We start from the raw sequence: 22,308 nt of genomic DNA on the forward strand, positions 1-22,308 counted from the left end.
TTTAAGCTTTCCAGTGCTTGCTGTTAAGGAGATCTGCAGACTGGGGTTTTTCTGGTGCTCACCTGTGTGAGAAGGAACAGTACAATCCTGGGACCTGTTCTGATAGACACCTGAACATGCAGAGAATCTCTCTGGTTACCCTGACTCATCTCTGGTTGGAAGGTGAGAGTGATGGAGCCAGAAGCAGAAGGGGCAAGAGCAAAATTGCTCCAGTTAAGGGCAGTCAGTGCCTTGTCCCAAAACACCCTGGGTCCTGCTCAGTGACTACTTTTGTTATTATTGACATATTGCCGGGAACAGAGCCTCCTGCTGCTTCCCAGATGAGACTCACACTCCCTCTTGCTAGCTTTCCTGCTGAGCCCCAGGAGGTTTGGGAGCTACCCCCTTTAAGGATTGCAGAGGGATCCCCTGCCAACAGGAGGGACAGAGGATTCCTCACGCTCCCTCCCTGGCTCCCCTCCACCCTGAGGCTGGCATGCTCTCATATCAGACAAAACCAGATCTCCTCTGAGGAAAGCACAGAGGCAAAGCTGTTTTCATTCAAGGCACATTTTCCACCCCCTAGTCTTATTATATGGTGAGATGGAAGACGAAGAAAAAGATGAGCTAATGCCACTGCCTTTTCTTTAAAAAGCTGCTGATCCTCCTCAGAAAAGCAGTACCTCTGGTGGAATGAGTCATCCAGCATTTCCTACTCATTTCTTAAATTATCAATGGACAGAAAGAAAGATGCTTAATCAAAGATGCTGATTTAATATCTGGAAGCTTCTAGGGATGCCTTCTGCCCTCTCTAAATGGCAGAGAGAATTTGCTTTAGGAAGGCTGGAATAAAAGTTTCTATACCATGGGCTAGAGATCCAAAAAGCAGGCTGGTGCTGACCTAAATTGGATCATGGAATCATAGAGTATTCTGAGTTGGAAGGGACCCACAAGGATCATCAAAATCCAACTCCTGGCTCCACACAACACAGCTCCAAGAATCCCACCATGTGCCTGACAGTGCTGTCCAAACACTCCTTGAGCTCTGTCGGGCTTGGAGCTGTGAACATTGCCCTGGGGAGCCTGTTCCAGTGCCCAGCCATGCTCTGGATGAAGAATCTAATATCTGGATGCTTCTTTATGCTTGGACAACGCCCACTCTGGAAGACACAGTGTAGGAGTATATCTGTGGTGCTCCAGCCACTGATTGGACCTCAGCTCATGGGACAAGTCCAGGGTCAGACTCAAGTAAAACCCCTTCATGTCCTGCAGTAAGGGTGAGGGATTCTGGCTGTCAGACCACCCCCCTGTTTCCAGGTTCTGCCTCTGCTACTCCTCCTCACGGACTTGTGTGAACAAAGCCTAAATGAGGTGGCATTTACCAGGCAGTTTGCTCCCTTCCCTTGTGGCTCATCCTGCTCCTTTTCTCCCTTCTCTCTTACCACTGTTTTCCTTCTTGCTCTTCCTCCCACTCAGCAAGCTGCTTGCTTTCCAAGGATAGCAGGTCAGAGCTGCTGCTAGCAGCTGTTTTATTTCTTATTAGTGTTTGAGGAGTTCCCTCCCTGCCTCCTAGGTCTGCCTGCAATCCCTGCAATGACATATCTATAAAATATCTGCACCTCCAGTCTAATAACGCAAACTAGATTTCAAGGCTATTGAACTAACATGGTATCTTAGCAACAAATATTTATTTTAATAACAGTACTCCCAGCCATGTTAAACAAGCACCTACTTCAATAGTCAGAATGCCCTAGAACATTTTATTTTGTACCACAACCCACCTTCTGTTGGCTCATCTTCACTTTAAAGAGGTACTAAAGTCAATGCCATTGTCCCAGAGAGGTCATCTGCGGTGTCTTCCCAACATTCTAGAACAACACCCAAAAGAAGCAGGTCACTGTGCTCCCACTAACCACCCACACAGATTTGATGTGGGGGCTTCTCTCTCACTGTCTGCTAGAAATTTCTGACGTTGCTTATGGTGATCTGCTCAGAGGAGTTGTTGAACTGATTTCTTGCATTGTCTGTTTACTGCATATCCAAAGACTGCAACACTCCAACTACTCCCCCAGCAAGGACCACCAGGCTGATGCCTGCTCTCGTCACAGTCCATCCCTGACTGACATCCTCTCCTTGAAGCTGTCATGAAGCAAGAAGTGGCATCCCAGTAAACCTCCCTGCTACCACTCATTCAGGCTGCTCACCCAACTTGACATGAGGCTTTACCATCCATTTCCTCTGGCCCTTATTAGGATTCCAGAAGGGATTTTTCTTTAAAAGAAATTTCCAATTTCCTCTCGAAAATTAGCTGTAGTGGAAACATTCACACATCAGAAATAATGGCTAACATAACCACCTAGCTTTACTGTTTTATTGTCATTGTACATTTTGCAATTACCTTTTCCTCTCCCCTGCTAGCTAAGCCAAGAGACTGACTGTGACATCAAACCATAATTTGTATGGTCACTGTTATAAATTTATGAAAGCAAGTAATAGTTTGTCTTATGGAATAAAATAACACAGCATGAAATTAGAGTAGCTTATCTTCATATTCCTTGGACAGCACATTGTTGCTCCCTGATGGGTTGAAAGATCTTTCTTTTGATAAACTCACTAGTATCTGCCTTTGTACTCTCCTAGTGAGATATTTTAGTGACAGAAACATCCAGAAACGTTTCCCTCAGCATCTCTCTATAGAGGATAAACCAAGCCCTTCTTGTCCCCAACACTCACTGGGGTTCAGTTTTGTTTCAGGAAGGGAATACACTGGTCATCAGAAAGCTCAGCCTCTCCGAGTACACATTTACCTGGGGATTGTTCAGGAATACGTTCTCCAGGTCTCTCCATTTTTCCCCATATTGCCTCCTGTTAATTTGTGTGTCAGCAGCAGCGAATCCAGTGGCATCTGAGCACTTCTGCTCCAGGGATTCAGAATGATCCAGCCTGGGCCAGTGGGCACTTTCCTGGCTCCTGGGGATGGTCCAGCACAGGCCAGAGTGCACTTGCCCAGCTCCCAGACACAGCTGCAGGCTCCTCACTGAATTGCTCCTCTTCCAGGCTGACTTTAGTCCAAGTATTTTCTCTCCTTCTCCTGCCACCCTCCTCCCCTAGTTACAAATGAATGTTTGTGTACAGCTCAAGGAGAAACACCTTTCACAGCTTCATAAAAATAAATTATGTCAGCCTGCGCTGAGGTAGTCAGGAAGTTCTGCTGAGGACAAAAGCTGTTCTAAAGCTGCCATCATGCAATATTTAGCAAACCCACCTGTGCTAGAGGGTGGATCTACTATCCCCCAAACTGTGTGCATGGACAGGGGAACTGGTAATGACACCCATCTCCCTGAAACAGCTACAGGGCTTTAAAAAATGTTATGGCAAGAATCACTGTTTACACACAGATAGCTGAGCACTACTTATGTTGAAAGAGGAATATTGCTCACCTCTCTCATTCTTGCTTGGTAAGGGTCTAAGTCCAGACCAAACAGGTGGTGCAACCTGCTCTGCTCCCCAGATGAGTGAAAGGAATGTTTTGGGTAGGATGCCAGACACTTTTGGTCTGAAAACAACTCTTCCTCTGATTCTCTTAGCATAACTTCATTAGTGACAAGGACTGAGAGTGAAACTGACAGCCTCATCATTTGATTTGATTGCTTATTGTGTTAATTTGGTGCAGAAGCACTTTGAAGCTATTAATCTATTGATTCATTTTTACTTGAGAACATAATTTGATTACTGTATTTTTTGCATTTTTATTAGCTTTGTAAATAAACTAAGTAGCATGCTTGCTTTCAATTTATGTTTGGTCTATTATTCAGTTTGATAAATTCTATAAAAAAGGCCACTGAGCTGGCTACGTTAGACCATTCCAAAGGCAAGCCTGCCTACCATGGCAAAGTCCATGCATGTGGCTCCTCTTCCACATTACCCATACACAGCACACACAGCTGTACTCTGTCCAGCAGCACTACCCACTCCCCTATTCATAAAGCACAGCTGGCTACTCCAAATGCATCACAGTCCTATTTTCTGGTGTGTGAGCCACATTTTTTGCAGCTGCATTAACCAACCTTTGCCAATGTCTGTCTAAGCCAGTACCAGCCCAAAAACACACTCCAGTTTTTCTAGGTGGAGCTCTTCTCCCCATTCACCCAGAGTAGCTGCTCATATGTATGCACATACAGCCCTATAAATTAGGGCAACCTGAACTCATAAAAGCAGGCAAGCTGTCGGTGTTTTGGGCTGTTTTTAGCACTGCTGCACAGCTGAAGCAGGAAAAATGGATGCAGGCTAGGCATTTAACTTGCTGCTCTCCAAACACAAAGCACTTTTCACCATTGCCAAGATGTTCATTTCCAATCTCAGATTCTAAGAGACTCTGATGCCTGTTGTAAGGCAACACCTCTTGGGATAATTTTGCTTTTTACAGGTCTCAAAAGAGGAGATGCCATGAAAACTGTAGTGTTGAATACTGCTTCATAAACTGGCCTAAATTTAGGTTTTGTTATTTACAGCTAGAGCAGCAATGCATTTCAAAACACTGGTTGGGTAGTAGCTAGGAAATTGAAGATGAGAGATCTGACCTTTAAAAATGTGACCTCTTTGTCTAATGAAAGTATAGCCATCTCTTCTTCCCCCTCTTATGAAGGCCAGCCTTAACCCTCCAGGCTTTGCAACATCACCCTCAGTGTGGCCTAGGAGAATGAAATATACTTCCCTTTAGAGACTATCAGTGTTTTTTGATCATAGACACTGACAGTGAGTCACCAATTAAATAATCTGTTAAGTATAAAGCTGGAAATTAGCTGGGAAAATGATGGAGAAAGATCCCATCAAATATTTGTGCCTAAGCACACAGAGATCCTGCTCAGCCAGGCTTAAATCCCTTTGTGTTTCAGCAAACATTTGAGCTGCCATTGTTTGTTCACAGGGAAATGTGGACAGGGACTGTTCATCAGTGTTTGTACACAGACAAATCCACGCGGCAGGAATTGGTACCAATGTGGTTTAACCCTCACTGTGTGGGCAGGGGGTGTTTGGGAGAATGTAAGGAAGCACAGGGAGATCAGGGAACAAAGCAACCAACACTTTTAGTCCAGACTCACATGACAGATGCCTGGCAGTGGTGAGGAAGAGGAGGAAATCTTGAGAAGTGGTGAAGTCCTTGACCAGAGACAAGCTGTTTGTGGTCCTGAGCAGGAGCCCAGAATGAGGTGCCTGAGCAGGAGCTGGGCAGGAGGATGCAGCTAAGTGCAAACTCTTTATGTGCACTGCCCCACTCTAGCTTTGACCCTAACAATCACTGAGATGGACTTGTTTGGTTGGGAGAGGGAGACACTGGTAACTATTTACATGGTTCTAAATCTGACTCCTCTCTGGATGAAAAGGACAGCTACCATCCTGCTGTCCAGAGATAAGTGTGGAAAGAGAATTGGGTATCTTAGCAAGATTTCTGCTGGAGCTGAATTCAAACTGCAAACTAATACATCACTTGCAACTCTTCAATCCTTATTACCCTCTTTGCTATCTTGAATCAAAGTTCTCTGTCTTCCAGAGTTCAGTTCTTATTTTAACTGAGACATTTTTCCTGAAGAGCAACTCTCCAATCTAGGGGCAGGCAATAAATTAATGAAAAGATAGGTATAAATCATCACTCGTGACTTGGAATAGCTCTGCAATTATTTGGGTCTGTAAGGCTCAGCTAATGTTTCTAATGTAATATTCTGCCATGAGATTTAATTTGCCTCATACGAGTCATTTAGCAACATAAGCATAGATGTAGAACTGACAAATATCTATTAAACCAGTATGTCCAGATACAATGGGGTGGATTTGTCCATCACTAGGTATTATGGCAACACTGAGCAGATGATTTTGGATAGATAGCCTCAGCTGTAAACTCTACTTAATTACATGTTTGTTATTCTGTTATTGTATCTGTCTTCCATTGAGCCATGTGCATCAGGAGCTCTCTCACATGAGATTTCTGGGTACAAACAACTAATTTACATTAAATGGTTTTCTTAGTCACCTGCCTGTTATGTTTCCATCTGGATATAATTCCATGCCATGGACTGGGCCTTTTTCTATGGATTTGAAGTGGCTTGTCATCACTCCAGGAGTTTATGACTGAGGCATAAGATACCACTGAAGTCACAAAAACCACAGAAGGTTATAGCAACAATTACCACACCTCCAGTTATTTTAATTGAATTGTCCATGGCATTCCCAACACACCTCCATGCGCTGTTGTTTTTGTGTGCTAGAAATGATATTGCACTTTTCATAAGGTAATAGCAATTAGCAGAACTATGGTTGGTGTTTACTTTAGGCAGCATTGCCTCTTATGGTAACCCTCAGTTTTCTTCTCAGCAGTTGTCATGGTGCACCTGAATGTGATATTCTTCTTGGTCACAAGGTCCTTGACTATAAAACTGGTTAAAACTGGCTTCAGTCCACAGTAACTTGTCATAAAACAAGCTCTTTTAACCAAAATCAGTGGGAAAGCACCTACTGGTTAAAGAGAAAAACGTAAATGGAATCCAAAAGCAAAAGCTAAGAGGGGAGGGTATTCAGTCAAGACCTGACACTCTCTGTGCCTGATCTGTGCTTTTCTTCACCACCTTTCTCTACACAGGAAAAAGTGATGCACTTCTTGCTATACCACCTGCATGTTACCCAGGGAGATAAAATTCCTCAATTAAAAAAAAATGAAATGCAAGGCTATATGCTTTCAGAATTAAGCCTCATTTTTTAAATTCAAAGTCCTCACATCTTCAAGCAAAATAGCATGCAGCATTTAGTCTACAGACTTCTTATCCCCCTTCTTATCCCCGTGTTTTGAATTAATATTAACCATGAACAATTCTACAGGAAGAAAAGACTAAACACCAGTGTTGCAGAACACACTCCTGGATGTGTACCAGTTTCTGAAGAGACTATCAGCATTTCCTTTTCTTGTTTTATTGTGCCTAACCAGAGGAAACTCCCAAAAACTCAGATAAGCCTGGCACCATATGGCCCTAAACTTCTCTTGTCATCTACCTTCCAGACTTAATTTCTCTCTGCCCTCTTTCTACTGCACTTTGGAATAAAACAGGGCTTTAATAAGTGTTGATTACAAAATGCCCTGATCCCATCCTGCTTAGATTGCATGAATGGCCTATTGCTAGACTGTTCCGAACTTGACCCTCATTCTGCATCCAAATTCAATGATAAAGCCCATTCATCAGCTTGATTTTGGCAGTGTTATACATGCCCTCTGAAACATTATTTTTGGCAGGCTCTCAAAGCACGAGTGACTTTCAGCATACAAATCTCATTTGCTGCATCGTCTCCTTCATGATCCTTGATCAGCAGGAGCTCAGGACCTCGGCTGACTAGCACAAAACCAAAAATAGTGTGTTTGTCAGTGCAAGTCTGAATAACCATTAATATGTAACCTCAGTGACAACAGGTGGGACGTGCATCTGTGCTGCTGGTTGTTGGTATGTGCTCTGTGACTGCTTTCCTCCACTTGTGTTCATGTGAGCTGGTCAGCAGGAGGAAGATGCCCTAAAAGCACTTGCATCTGGTCCCTCAATCAAGTAAATGTTGCAGTAAGTTGATTTGTTCCACCAAGGACTGTCTGGAGATGGTAACTGCAAAGGGCAGGCCCCTGAATCAGGGCCTTTTTTTGGCTAGAGAAGCAGTAGTAATGACTCTGTGTATTTTTTTAATCTTTGGAAAATTTTAGAAGCATTTCTATTCTTTTTGATGGCCTGGAGTTGAATGTTAGTTACCCCTGTGCTACCAATGGAAAAATGGCAGCAGAAAACTGGCCTGGAGCTCTCCCTGCCACTCAGATTTTCTCCCTGAAGGACCGGTTCTCAGGCTTTTTCTGAGATTGCTGGATCTCACCTCTCTAAGTTCTCAAAGCCTCCAGTGATAAGTACAAGGTGCGTTGCGATCCTCGTGCGCAAGGTGTGAGTGTCCCTGCAGCAGTTCTTTGGCAAAGCAGTAGGAAGTATTTGATTGCTGCAGTGCCTTATATAACTCAGCAATACCCACATGCAAAGGCACCTGACCCCCCTGTAGTTGAAGAAATGTTGTGGGGATCTGCTCAAGTCCACCAAGGCACAAGTGACACCACTGCACCCCAAACACCCGTCTTCAGACACTCCTGCAGGGAAAAAACTGGAGGAGCTGCCTGGACACTGGCAGTGTCCTTTACTCCCTCAGAGGGAAACCTCAGGACAAGAAGTGATTCAGCAGAAGATGATGCAGTGCAGGAGTGATTTGCTTGGCAGAGACCCCATTGCAGGTCTAAAGTTGCTGCTCTACAGCACCTCTTTCACTGAAAATGAGTAAAACCAAAACCTTTGCCTGTCACAGAAGGCAGATACTAAACATGAAGCCACCTGGCATTGTTTGCTCTTAGATAATACCCTAACCTAGCAAGTAGGAGCCAGCATTCATAGCAATAGCCCACAGCTTTGTTCTTTCAGCCAGGCTGACTGGAGTCCTTGTGTTCCTCAGTACTTTGAGAGCTGAACCCAGCCCTTGCCAGAGCAGGTCTTTGTGCCCTCTTAATGAAAGAAAAAACAATCACTCAGACTGCAGGGGTGATTCTTCACTGAGTTGTGCATATTTCATGCCAGTAAATAACTGTAATAAAATCTGTGTTCGAAGCCAGTAAAATCTATTCTGTGATGATGAGGGATCGGGCTCGGTAAAACGTATCCAGAAATTAAACAAGTAAAACAGAGCAAACAGCTCCGTCCTATCAAGGTAATTTATATCCTGTTAACCACAAGAAAAAAAACAACCCAACATGCACAAGAGACATCTGGAAGTGAAAATTAACTAAAACCAGACTAACGACATAAACGAAATACAGCCTCCAGATCTGTGTAGCTGAGCCTGATGTATATCACAAACTAAATTGCTTGGGGTTTTTGTTTTTAAAAGAACACAACAAATCAGGGAGGAAATTTTCCATTTAAAGCCACAACTTCTCAATTCAGACATTTGTGAGGGCATAAAAGACACAAGCACAGAGAAAAAAAAATCAGCTGCCAAGAGCTCTACATGCATGTTGGTCCCAGTACTGATTGAATAACAATAACCATTATTTGAGAATCATTTTGGCTGTCAAAATTCACAATTAATATTATTTACAATCTGGTGTATGACTGCCTGCAGATTTAACAGTATTTAAAAATACATACTGACATATACATGCATAAATTTGGAAAAAATAGTTTTAATTCTAATTTTAATCTTAAAAATGCCAGTTAAGCAAGCGCATTCTGCCCCTGTTGCAATATTGTCTTATACTGAGGGCATTTGATCCTGGTTGTGAAAGAATTTCTGGGTTTGGTGCATTTCCTCTAAATTTGTGAGAAAGGCTGTACATGCTCCTAGTTGAAGAAAATCTGGGCACAGTTTTCACCTAATCACTGACCTTGACTATTCTCTTGTCTATCTAGCTATGAAATCTTCATCCAAACTGCAGTGGGATCTGCCATCTGTTTGATTCCCCTGCAGACCTGGGCAGAGCAGTTTTATGATTTGCTTCCATGCCTATAATAGAGTTTTTATAAAGGTGGCAAATGCTACTGCTTAAAAAACTGGGGGGATGTTGGCTTATTTTTTATTTTCAGTATTGGAAAAAATATCATTATGGAGCTTTTATTTGCTCATATAACCCCCAAATCCCCACCAAAACAAACATTTGCTAAAATAATGGTAAGCTAAGCAAAGCAGAAAGGCTCAGGTTTTGAATTATATACCATCAGATCTTAAACAATATTGACTGCCAAATCCAGAGTCCACAACATTTTCAAGCATACAAGTAATTTTCAAATACCCAGCTAGTTTTGCAGTGCTGACAGACTAAAATGATCGCCTGCTTTACTTAGAAGTTGACCCAGTTTGACAGAAAAATCTTCAGGAGGAAGCAAATGTAGAACTTTGTATTTTATTTGATACTACTTTACTGAGTACAGCAAAGTTCTGAAGGTCAGTAATGTTATCCAGGCACTAAATACCAAATACTGCATCAAAACACATCCCAGAAAGGTGTGCCTTGTTCTTTTATTCCTGCATGGAAATGGTGAAGTCTTTCCCTATGGTACTGCTTCCATGGTGCAACCACCCTGTGTCTTCATTGTCCTGCTCCTGCACAGAAATAATACCATGTCAGTAAGTCATAACTATTATAGAGGCCCTTGCTGTGCTTCTGAAGTCACCAGAAACCCGTGAAAAGCAGCCTATAATTTAGTTTGGTTTTGTGTGACATGTGCAGTCCTTGTAGCTCCCTTACTTATGTACATCGTGGAACTGCCACATGACAACCTCCCTAAACCTGTTCTGCGGGACAGAAGATCCTGCGCAGGTCTGCAGGCTGGGCTGGGCTTTGGAGAGGACTGTAAAATGTAAGGTGGAAGGAAAACACTAAATGGAAAAAAAGGAGAGTCAGACAAAGTTCATTTTCTAAGGCCTGTAAGTTCTCAGGCACCAAAGTGATGATTAAGAGATTTGCTGAGTTCTTCCTCCCCACAGGGGATGTTCCACACAAGTGTCCCTGGGACACCTGCAGCGACTCCCAGGGGCTGAAGGCACGCTTTGTATCCCTCATCCATGAGGCCAGCGTGACAGCAAGAAGACACGGGATGTTCTGGGGCTGACCTGTGATTCTTGGGTCAGAAGCTCCAGGAAGAGCTGGACAACGCAGGGGGCTCTTCAGAGATTGTTTCCACAGCGTGTTGTAGTGGTGATGTTTATGCAGCCCTGGTTTTATGTTTTCTTTCCCTATATGAAACTGAGTATTGAATACAAGTGACATGGTTAAAAATATTTCAAATGAGTCAATAAACTATTTTTCTCAGTTCCTAATACAGGTATATTTCTGGAGGTTGTCCAGGAAAAGAAGAAATGTTAACAAATACATACAATTTAGGACAAACATGGAAGTCACACATTTCAAAGCCAAAAAACCAAAACAAAATTTTATCAGCCCCCACTATGCATCCTTAAAAAGGAAAGCCCTAGCTGATTCCCTGTTAATTAAAACTCTGCATCTTTCCAGTCTGAGCCTGGATGCAACAGGCCCAGCATGACAGGCCAGCAGTGCAGGCACCCTTGGTGCCTCAGGTGTCAGTGACAGTGGCACCAGAGCTTGCCTGCCGTGCTCTGTGCTGGGACCATGGCACATGGACAGGACCTCATCTCCTTGTCCAGGTTAGTGATCCTGCCATTGGTTTCACCTGCAGCTAAGACAGCAGGGGAGGCTGTAAGGCAAAGAGGAGGGCGGTGACGGTGTCCAAAAGCAGTAAAAAGGGGAAGATGCCCATAGAGTAGCCACCTACTGCCCCTAGAGGCAGGGTATCAGAAAATGAAGTGGGGAACGCACCCCCTCAGAGCTGCGGGGAGAGGAGAGGAGGCACCTCTGAGTCACCCCCCAGTGCCCATAAGGAGGAGTGGGGGAGCATGAACAAGGTGTCCTGGTGCTTCCCCTGTGCACCTCCCTCGCCCTTCTGCTCCCGGCTCCCTTTGCCTTGGGCTCGTCCTTTTGCTCCGGCTGCTCGAGCATATGGTGCTTTGTTTCCAGTGCCAGGCAGGCTTTGTGAACAAGCTGCGTGTGCTTCTTGCATTCCTTGACCCGGGCCCATCTCGGGTGTGTGGCCAGTCTGGAGCACAGGCATGGCCACAGGCTCGGCTGCGGAGTGGCTGCAGGGCATGAGGGGAGTGCCCAGCCTAAGGGCACCTCCGGAGAGAAGGACAGCCATTCCATCCTCACCAAGGCTTCTCCAGGTGTCTTCCCAAATGTTTGATTCAAGGTGTGACACCTGCACCCCCCAGCCAGGCCGGCTCGGCGCCCAAGAAGTGAAGACCCCAGGAGGGGAGGAGGGTGTGCTGGGGGTCAGACAGGCAGTGCTTGGCAGACTGGCCCCAATTGAGACACAGCTGTTTGCTGCTCCTCCTCTTAGAGGAGCAGAGCTCCTCGCCCAGTGGCTCAGGAAATCGCTGTGTGGTTGTGGAGGAAACGAGGCTGCTCACTGAGGGAGCCTGAGAGGGACAAGCAGTGAGTGTCTCCAGGGAACAGATTGCTCCTCCAGAAGGAAGGGATGGGGGCACAAAGCAAGAAAATCCTCTGCAAGGGAAGAAGAGCTGCTCTTGTGCACCTCTCAGCTCATCCAAGAAACAAGCAGGGTCTGAGCAGTTCATGTCTGCCCCGTTCCCCAGCATCACAGGGAAGGAGTCTGCTCCACAATGAGCAGCTGGGCCTGAAAGCTGGAGCCAGAGCTTTTGTGTGCTCATGTAACAGATACCTGTATGCAACATGCAACAGGCTGTCCTGAAAAGTCAAGAACTCTGCCTATAGTGGCACAAGATGTGCTCTATCAATCTTGTTTCTTTGGTTGTATTAAGATTTGTTGTCGTACACTTTACCTGTAATGAATTGGTTTTTAAACATTATTGCTTTATATAGCATAATTCTATTTGCTAAAACATGTTGCCTATAAATTTGTTGTAATTTTCTCTCTTTTCATCACTAGCATGTTGCTGTAAAATACACATCAGCTTTAAAAATCAATCATCTTTTATCTTGAGGACATGAAGAGAAGCCATTGTTTAGAGGAGCAGAAGGAAACCCACACACCATACCAAGACAGAACACATTGGCTCAAAATTCATACAGTGTACCTCAAATTCCTTTCACTGTGTGCATTGTCTCATCTTACCTTGAGCATGGCTATTTATTAAAGAGCTCTTGGTGTTCCCATGGCCTCTGTGGTGCTTTTCACATTGTCCCCTGGAATACCACATTTCATACCATTACCTCCCTCAGCAGCATCCATGTTGTCCATGGTCCATCAGCTGTCTCACACCTGAGCTTTCCCCATCCCGCTCTCCATAACCTGAGGACATCCAGAATTCCTTTTCTGCTTAAATAGCTGCACAAGACTTAGGCTATGGTTTCCTTTCCTCTGGAACTAGACCTGAGATGCATACAAGGAAAAGCAAGCCTCAGGGAAAATGAAGCTTTCTCAAACCTGTTTCCAAAGTGTAACTGTTTGTGTAACTGTTTGGAGTGGTCTCTGCTGAAAGGCTGTGAACACTTTTGCTGCAGGGCTCTTAGGGCTGACACAAATAATCCAGAGTCTGCAGCTGGGGCAACAAAAGTAGGAGCACCCCAGGCAAGAGGATAGGGTCCTCCCCCATGTACTTACCTGTGATTGCTGTCAGAGACGAGGTCCAGGGCCTTGCAGGTCCTTGCAGGTAGCCAGGCTTACCCTGCCCAGAAAATACCACACTATATGCAGACACTTCCATGTCAGCCAGGACCCTGCATCTGCCGAGGGGATTGCTGCAGAACAGAAAAGTTGGAATTTGCTCTCCTGCCCCTACTTCTTCTGCAAACACTCACAGACCAGCGATGACAATGGATAACTTCTGCCAGCGCTGGAGAAGAGGCTGAGATCCTCAGTTCTGCTTGCATTTGCTTCAGGGCAGTCAAAGGAGAAGTCTAGTGGAAACGAATGGCACAGTCAAGAAAGGAAAGGGAGGAAAATGCAAGCAGTACTGAATGCTTTGGTGTTCACAGTTTAAGGTGCAGCCCAACCACGCTTCCTGACAGAAGCTAAACAACAGAAAACCATGGAGAAGCGGGACCTCATAGATGTTTCTTAGCCCCTCACATTGATCTTTCCAGAAGAAGAAATTACCTAATTCCTCCCAAGGCTATTATAAATTATCTACTGACCTTAAGAAAATGTCCAGGTAATCCAGGGACACCAGGACAGAATCTGGTATTGTTATTCATAACTACAAAGAAAAGAAAAAAGCAGAGAAAATACAGGGTGACAAATAAATTTGAGTGACTTGACAAATGTGCAGGGTTAATTGTCACTTTATTGCTAAAGATGAAGGTAATAAAATGGTATGGCTCAATTTTTCTTTCTATGTGTCAAAACTCCCATCATTTGGAGACGTAATAATGCTTCTCCTGAAATAATATAGACATGCTCTTTGTGTATTTATATGCTCTTTGTGTATCTGTTTTCTGACCTCTTATCTTTTCCAAGTCCTCCACCCTCCCTTTGTAAATGTTGGTGATCTTAATTTGTCCTGTTGTGGTAGTTATGCTTAGTCACAAATGTATTTATGTTTCATTCCCTTCAAGAGGACACTTCACAAAGCTTTGGAGTAATCAGGAAAGTCATCACAGGCCATGAGAAGTACCTACCTACAAAACAGCTATAAACTTCCCTTTCAAATCAAGGCATTTTCTGAGAAATAGGAAAAGTTATGAAAAGCTTATTTGTATCAAAGTTACTGATAAAAGCCAGATATTACATGTCTACTCTGAAGGGAAATGAGATAAAGGACATCTCTTTTTGGCCTAACATAAGAGCATAAACTGAGCATAATTCATAACGCATGATGTGCTGCCTAGAAAGCATCCTAAAGACCCTCTTAAAAGTTTTAAGAAAGTTTCCTAGCATTGCTGTTTCTTCCTGTGCAAACATGTACTGCTTGTCCATCAGGTTGAGGTGGCACTATGATCTCAATACTGCAGAGCCATCCCATGAGCCCTTTATGCTGAATTGGTGCTAAATATGCATTACATGCTAACTCATACCTGTTACCAAACTACTGAAGATGATGTCTATATTTGCTCCTTTATGCCTGTCCTGCAGGAGACGGGCCCTTTATTTCCAAGTGGTGGTAAATGGAAACACCTTGGCTGATTTTGTCAACACTACATTCATCTCCTGACAGAATCTTTTCTGGGAAATCATTCTCTGGCACTGGCTTTGTAACCCCACGTCTCCTCCTTGGGGACCTATAAAGCCTGAGGCATCTTCAGCAGACACATTTTGGGTCCTGGGCCTGACAGCTTGGTCCCACTGATGTGTCTGCCAAAAGCATGCAGCCACCAGCCACGTGACAATCTGGCTGCTGTGCAAGAGCTCTGCTTTCTTAGAGCTGAATTATGGTGTAAAGGTGTCAGTGGGACCTGTACGGAGTTACCTGAACTCACCTGAGACACGTGAGTGCAACAAAATTATCAGACACTCATTTTTCCTCCTGCTTCCGGCATTTTGCCACAAAGCTTGTTGCTCTGCAATGGACTGACACAGGCTGTGGGCTCCACCAGCTGAGGACAGCCACTGGCAGACCACATGGAGACAGGGGCAATGAGAAAAGGACAAAAAACCCCTCAAACCTCTGCTCTCCAGGGAGGATGAAGTGAGTGTGGATTATAAGCCTGAATGCCCAAAAAAGGACAGCAGAGGTTGCAGCCTTTACGTTCAACAGCACCACAGCAAATCCAGGAAAGGCCAGAATGGACATCAAGAGAACAGAGCACCACATTTCTCACCTGCTTTAATTGCAGAAGGGTGTGAGACCTTTATGTCTTTCCACCACTTTCCCCAGAAAGTTTCTATTTAACCATCAAATAGCCAAGGTCAGTTTCAGGTAAGGATGGAAGTCCTCATTTTCACTATCTATGGTACAATGCTCTGCCATGGAATGAAGGAGCTCCTTCTAGACTGGTGCTTTGCAAACAAACTTACTAAGACAGAAGATATTCCCTGTGCATTATGAAGAAATAGGAGCCTACAGATTGAAGAAGAATCCCCCGAAAACTGCTAGTGTTTTAAAGAAAAATTTTTCAAATGACACAGTTAGGCAAAAATGTCCTGTTTTGAATAACTACAAGAATGTTCTCTCTGTGGGGAGAGCAATTTTGTTCCCAACTTTGCAAACACGGGTTACAGAACTGAAAATGTATTTTGCTTTAGAAAGGTGTGCTTTGATTTCATTCAAGTAATACTTGAGAATCTGCCCTCCCAAATCTGCAAAACTATGATAAAAATAATTTTAAGAGGTAGATGTGCTTCCAAGCCACACATAAAGGCTAGCAATTGTTCGGTAATCCATTTAAGCCTAAAATGTTTGATGGCTCAGAGCTCTTGTCATATTTTAATGGTATTTGCTGTAATCAGGCAGATTTTTGTTCAGCTCTGTTCAGACATTCTCATTTTTTAATCCAAAATTTGCATCTACATCCAATAAAATATATGCTGCTTGACTGTATGCCAAAAGCACTCAGAGATCCTCCAAAGACATCCTCGTGAGAAGACTGTAGGTTCAGGTGAAGATATCATGGAGCCTCTGTTTCTCAGTTCTCAGGACATTGTCCCTTCCAGGGCCTGACATTTGTGAAGAAAGGAGCTGTATTTCCTGATGTGGACTTTTCTCCTTGCACATCTGTTTTGTCTCTGGTTCCCTGGTGCAAAATTCTCTAAGTTTTAACAGCACTATCAAGGGAGGCTTTGTAAGCACTCATGCAGTTTAGATCCCCAACACATCCTTCTGAGAGGACTCAGGGGGTGTATCTCAAATTAGGCACTACAGAACAGAGTGACCTAAAATCACATGCTACTGGCAGAAAATGTGAGCCTTTGTCAAAATCAGCATCTACCAATATATCCATTCTGATCGATATTATAGTTTGTTTCATGCTTTCTTAAAAACACCTGAAGGGGAGGGGAAGTATAACCATAGCTACTGAAATAAATGGCTGCTGTCCCCTGTGCTGTGACAGCAGCATTTATATTTTCTACAGCCCATGTGTGAGGGGAAGGAAGAGAATTCTCCTGCTCGTAGCTATTTTCTGTCAAAAATCTTAGTGTAATTTTTGTACAGTGAATATTTATAACTGTTGTTAGTGTCAATACAATTTTTTGCAGTTAGTGCCCTTATTTACATTTTAATGGCTGAGCCAATAAAGATTTATTCACCTGTCAGCTGAATTTTCCACAAAAGTGGTGATTGCTTAAAAAAAACCCCAGTATCTCTTGCAGAATACTCCCTCTCCAAGCATCCTTTAGATGCCTTCATTGTTTTGGGAAACAGTAGCTCTGAAAGTCATAAGTTAAACCCAGCAAAATCTTGCAGCAGTCATCATGGCAAAACTTGTGCATATTACAAAAACACTTGCTCAGGAACCATTTTTTTCTCTCTCTGTTTTTCAAAACTGTCTCTTGTATGGCAAAGGCTGTTTTATCACTTTGATATGTCTCAGCTGCACAAACTATATTACTCTTGTAGCTTGAGGAGATTCGCTGCTTAGTGTTGATTTTCTTTTAATGCAGTGGTATGAAAGGTATAATTCAGAACCCTGTTTGTGGGGTGTGCAGGGACACCACTCAGGGGGGACATGCAGTGCTCCAGCATCCACCGCCCTGCACACATAACCTCCTCCAAAATGTGAACTACAGAAAAAACCCTGAAGGCATCCCCTCTGTGCCTGCCCACGGTCTTGGTGCAGCAGCTTGGGCTGCCAAGGCACATATGGGCCCTCATTCTGGCCATGCTTTTCCTGGAGGCAGCCAGCTCACAAACCTTTTTCTTATTCCCACCCAGAGGAGGCTGGTGAGACCCACACCACTGCTTTGCTGCCAGGGCTCTGCAGGATCAGCTCATTTTCCATCCCCAGGCTAATATGGTTATTTTCCTGTAGTCCATCCCCAGCTGGATTTCCCAGTGGGATGGTGGCTGCCGTGACAATGAGGAGAAGCAGGCTCTCTCTGGAGCTGTGTGCTCTCTCCAGGGTGTGTTGTCACTTCAGGCAGAGCTGAGCCAGGTCTGTTCCAGCTGAAGCCCAGGGTCTCAAAGACATAGAAGAATGAGGTTTCTGATCAGTTTAGGCTGGGGTTCAATGTCCAGAGTAGTTTTAGGATAGAGTTCAGATTCGAGGCTGACATGAAGCCAAGGTTAGAGGCCAGGCTCCAGCAGCACCCCAGCTTCATGCCCTGCTCATAGGTCACAGATCTTACAGTCTCCACACAGTCACCTGCACTAAAGCTGCAAAAGAGGCACGTCACAGGCGCAGAGCTGGACGAGACCCGGTCCCTCAAATGGCTTCGGTGCAGAGCTCTTGCTCTCAGGTACAACCTGGCTCACGCAGACTGTGTGGCTGTAACCAGAGCACTGTCAAACCTGCGTTACTTGCCCTTGCCGTGGTCTCCAGACCTTTGCAGCTTGCGCAGGAAAACACGTTTTAATCGTGATACTGAAAAATACTTTCTCCCTTGCGGGCAATTCCCTCTGCAGCTCCGACCGTGCAGCGCCTCCATCCCCAAGCCCCTGAGGAGACCAAGCAACGCCTCCGAGCACCTTCCCGAGGAAAGGGGGCGGCCGGGGGTGTCTTTCACCTCATCTTGCAAAACCTCAAGCCCCCCCTCCCCGAGAAATTCCAGTGAATGACACCCCTGCGGCCGAGCCCGGCAGATGATGTTCGAGCCCCCCGTGCCCTGCCCTCGGCGGCCCGGGGCGGGGGTCTCCGGGCAGCGGCAGCAGCAGGAGGCGCGGTGAGCCCGGCCGCGGCAGCCGGGCGCTGAGCTCACCTCCCTCCGCCCCCCCGCTCCCTTCTCCCTCCCCCTTCCCTCCCTCCTCCTCCGCCTCCTCCCGCGCCCAGCCTGCAGCCGGGATCTCAGTATTATGGCATCGAGGAGAATGGAGACCAAACCCGTGATAACGTGTCTGAAAACCCTCCTCATCATCTACTCCTTCGTGTTCTGGGTGAGTGCGGCGCGGCGCGGAGCGGGCAAACACGGACCGCCGGACACGGCCGGCACCCCCCGGCCCCCACCTGCCCGGGGCGGGGGGCACCGGGGGCTCCGCAGCGCGGCTCCGCCGGGGTGGCACCGCTGGGCGTGCGGGGACGGGGCATATCCGCCGGAATATTGATCTGCATGCACACACACGTATATATGCGCTCATACATATACATACACACATATATATGTATAAAAAATGATGGCTTTTGCCTCCTCTCGCGGCGAGCACATCCCCCCGAGCCCTCGCGGGGGAAAGTTGTAGGGGTCTTCCCGAGAGCCTCCATAGCTTGACCCCTCCCCGCCGCTCCCCTGGCCGGCCGGACCGTGTCCGCACAGCCGGACCGTGTCCCCACTGCCCGCCGCATCCGCGGGGCGCGGGGGATGCCGCCCCGAGCCCCCGGCGCGTACCTGGGCGCAGCGGGGCTGCCCTCGCCCCGGCCGCGGTACCCGCCGCACTGCCTGCGTTTCGTAACCGGGCTCAGGCTCCCGCAAACCATTTTCCTGACCCAGATGCATTAATTGAGTTGCTGCGATTGCCTGACTGGCAGCCCGGCCGTGTTTTTCAGGCGACCCCGGGGGCTGGAGGTTTTCGCAGCGTCCCGGCCTGTTACTCAGCAGATCCCCGGCAGGAGCCGCGTATCGCGGCGGCGATCGGCAGGTTAAAGACCTTTTAATGGCACACGGTGACAACATACGATAATGGCCCTGCTGTGTGCAGTTAGAGACCTGCTCCTCACATCATCGATACAGCGCGCTGAGGAGCATTTGTCACTTCCTAGCCAGAGGAGCTGGTTGTGCTCTGTCGGTTTAGTAGCTTTGTGCTGTGGAAAGCGCCTGTGAAACACAGTGACTCAAATCCTCATCTTTCTGCTTAAAAAGGCATTCTAAACAAAGAATTGATTATTCATGGCAATAACGTTTGACTTTTTTTACAGAGAACATAGGACTTCAACTGTTTCAACTGTAACTTCATAGGCTTTTTTTTTAAAGCATAACCAAAACACATTTTGCTAATCCATACTTATGGCAGTACCTCGGTGTTACTGGCCCCCCTCATGCCCCCCCATATTCAACATATCCCCCCCCCGCTTCTTTTTTAATAATTTTGGGGGCAGCAGATGTGTCTGAAATGGATAGGAAGCCGGAATCATCTGTTGGGGCTTTTTGTTGGCAAGTAGATCCTTCACATTAGTCTCGAGGTAGGTGGCTAAGTTTATATACTTACCACAGTTTCAAGATTCATCCTTTCCAGTCCTCAGTTCTCAGTGGATCTGTAATAAACCCCTCTTCATCCTGTGATGAATGAGCAGCTGCAGGAGCTCAGGCGAATTCATGGCATCTTTTAAAATCACAGATTTTTTTAAAAGTGATCTCTGTATCTGCTGTAGCCCGAGTAAACAGAGGACTTGGATCAGCACGCCCGTTGAGCTAGCACATTTCACCAGCGCTAATCTCATTTAAAAAGAGAGAATTGTACATCGAGCCAAGCAGCTGGCTAAGGGCATTTGTGCCGTAGGCTGTCAGGATGCCAGGCCAGGTTGACAGCTGGGACCTGGTAGGGTAAATAACACAGCTGGGCTCTGGTTGGGCTCCTGCAACACAGCTGTGCTGGTGGGATGCTCTGCTGAGAAGACTTTTCCTCTGAACTGTGGGTCAGGCTTCTGCGTGTCCTGATCTTCTCCAAGGGCATGGCCCACTCTTCCAGTTACCTAACATTCGACAGCTGCCAGAGTCTCTGTTTGTCCTCTTCCCTGAGCCTGGAAAAGGAGGAGGAAATCAGTGGTTGGAGACAGAATCCTATGGCCATGATCAAAGGAGAATGAAGATTCATGCTTGCTGTTGCATCTGGTTTCTCAAGGCACCAGACTAGGGAAACCTAGGCAGGTCTCAGTGGAAGAAGACAGCAAAGGATTTGTAGATTCTGAGTCTTTATCAGCTCTTCTGTGCTAAGAGGAAGAACAAAAACTAGTTGACATTTTTGTTCCCTTTCTGAGCTCTGAATCCATTTAGAATAATTTGGAGCAGGATGCAGCTATTGCCATAAGGAGAGCAGAAATATGATGTGCTCTGGCTGCATGCTCATTTTCTTTTCTTTAGACAAGTTTGAGAGCTGAGGGACGCATGGACTTCCCTCAACACCCCCCGCCCACCTCCATTATTTTCTGGGGTGATTTTTGTACTCTTAGAAGCTGCTGGCTCCAGAGTCAGTGTAACTCAACTTCAGTCCCTGTGAATTCTCAGAGCTGAAAATATGGGAAGGATTCTATTGGAGGAACTATTTTTAAAATTTATTTCTTGGACTGATCTAAATACCAGAAGGAAACCATGCCAGCACCACAAATGGCTGGTTTGTAAATTTTTATTCTGACGGCTTTCCCACATTTTTTGGAGAGGTTGTAAGCTGATTTCTGAAGGAGAAAGCTCTGCGTTGCTTAGCTGCTCTTTGTATGGTTTCTTTTCTAGCTGTGGGAATGGAGTTGTGATACAACACAGGGCAGAAATTCATCCTGTGACAGGGTGGTGTGTGGTGGCAAGCCTTTCTTTGCCTGTTGGGTCAGGTGGCTATGGATGGTGATGTGAGGCAATGGGGAGAAGATGCTTCTTTGCAACCAGTGAGCTGTTCTGAACCATCATGAAGGACTTCTCTGTGTTTTACATTGTTTATAAAATAAGAAAATCTTCGTGCACAGCATGTTACCCCAACAAGTGATGTTTTGTCAGGGTTAAATATGAATTGCATTTGTGTCTGTGGGACGGATGTATATTGGTGAAGGCTTTTAGCATAAGCATTAAATGAGGCTGCACTGACTTCCATGGGAGCTGTAGGACCATAATGAGGAGACACGGTTCATTCAAATTTCACACTGCATAGCTTGTTCCCTTCCAAATAGGTTTTGTTTAATGGTATTTGTTATTTTGATAGCTTCCTCTCCTCCCCCTCACCATACTTCCCAACTTCTTTCTGTAAATGTATCAACATGGTTAAAAAATTCCATAAACAGAGATAACAAGATTTTTATGTGCTCATATGTATTGTTATTCATAGAACACATCAGATGCCTAAGGTTACCGCTTTTGGTCCTTAAGGGATGTAGTAATAAAAATTCAACAACCATTTTTTTCCTAATCAGAATTCTGTACTGAATGCATCTGGTTTGGAACTAGTAGATTAAAAAAAGGCGATAAAACCTCTGCTTGGCTGTTAGCTATTTTTATTTTTCCTTTTGGGTATCATAAATTGCTTGCATAGAAATCCAAGATACAGCCTGTCTTGTTTTTAAGAGAAGATAAATTTTGGATTAGAATTCTAAGTGAATTTTTTATAGGAGAGAGAAACCTTGAAGCACCCCTCAGTATCTTGTATTTATCTAGTACTTAAGTAACCTTTGGTCTTAAAACATGTGTACAATTAATATTTCATTGTAGCCTTCTAAATATATTTTGTTGCCAGATTAGCTGCTTGCCTCAATGTGTTTTGGGGGGGGAGCTTTAAGGGTGCATGCACTTGTCCTTAAAGTTACATGGCTGAGGAAAAATGGGTTTTGTCTTCCATGCAAAGCTTGTTGTTGCCCCAAATAGGCACTGTAGCAAAGTGATTACTTTCTGATCCTAGGCCCTGTGAGACACTCGGCACTCAAATGAGTGCTTTGTGTGTGCTGTCCTGCTGGAATTGGGTTTTCTTGCTGTCAATTAATGTAATAAAAGTGTGTAA

The 22,308-nt window shown here is 45.3% G+C and overlaps 1 protein-coding gene and 1 long non-coding RNA gene across 5 annotated transcripts in view; one reads left to right on the top strand and one right to left on the bottom strand.

Moving 5' to 3' along the window:
- Positions 1-9,921: 9,921 nt before the first annotated feature.
- LOC104686224 lies at positions 9,922-20,037 on the bottom strand. Of its 4 annotated transcripts, none has more exons than XR_002044392.3 (4): positions 19,005-19,480; positions 13,727-13,788; positions 13,194-13,489; positions 9,922-12,962 (listed from the first exon to the last, which is right to left on the bottom strand). It is a non-coding gene; the product is annotated as an uncharacterized LOC104686224 (long non-coding RNA). The 4 variants fall into 4 exon arrangements; XR_751307.4 differs by having other exon boundaries at positions 9,922-10,137; positions 10,648-13,489; XR_002044393.3 differs by lacking the exon at positions 19,005-19,480 and adding an exon at positions 19,822-20,037 and having other exon boundaries at positions 9,922-13,489.
- The window catches only part of TSPAN7 (tetraspanin 7), an 84,283-nt gene continuing 80,396 nt past the window's right edge, over positions 18,422-22,308 (top strand). Inside the window, exon 1 of the mRNA XM_039552187.1 lies at positions 18,422-18,558. Coding sequence (XP_039408121.1) covers positions 18,478-18,558 — 81 coding nt within the window. The 5' untranslated portion in view covers positions 18,422-18,477. The remainder of the gene's footprint in view (positions 18,559-22,308) is intronic.

Source organism: Corvus cornix, chromosome 1, assembly GCF_000738735.6.
Source record: "Corvus cornix cornix isolate S_Up_H32 chromosome 1, ASM73873v5, whole genome shotgun sequence".
Classification (NCBI taxonomy): domain Eukaryota; kingdom Metazoa; phylum Chordata; class Aves; order Passeriformes; family Corvidae; genus Corvus; species Corvus cornix.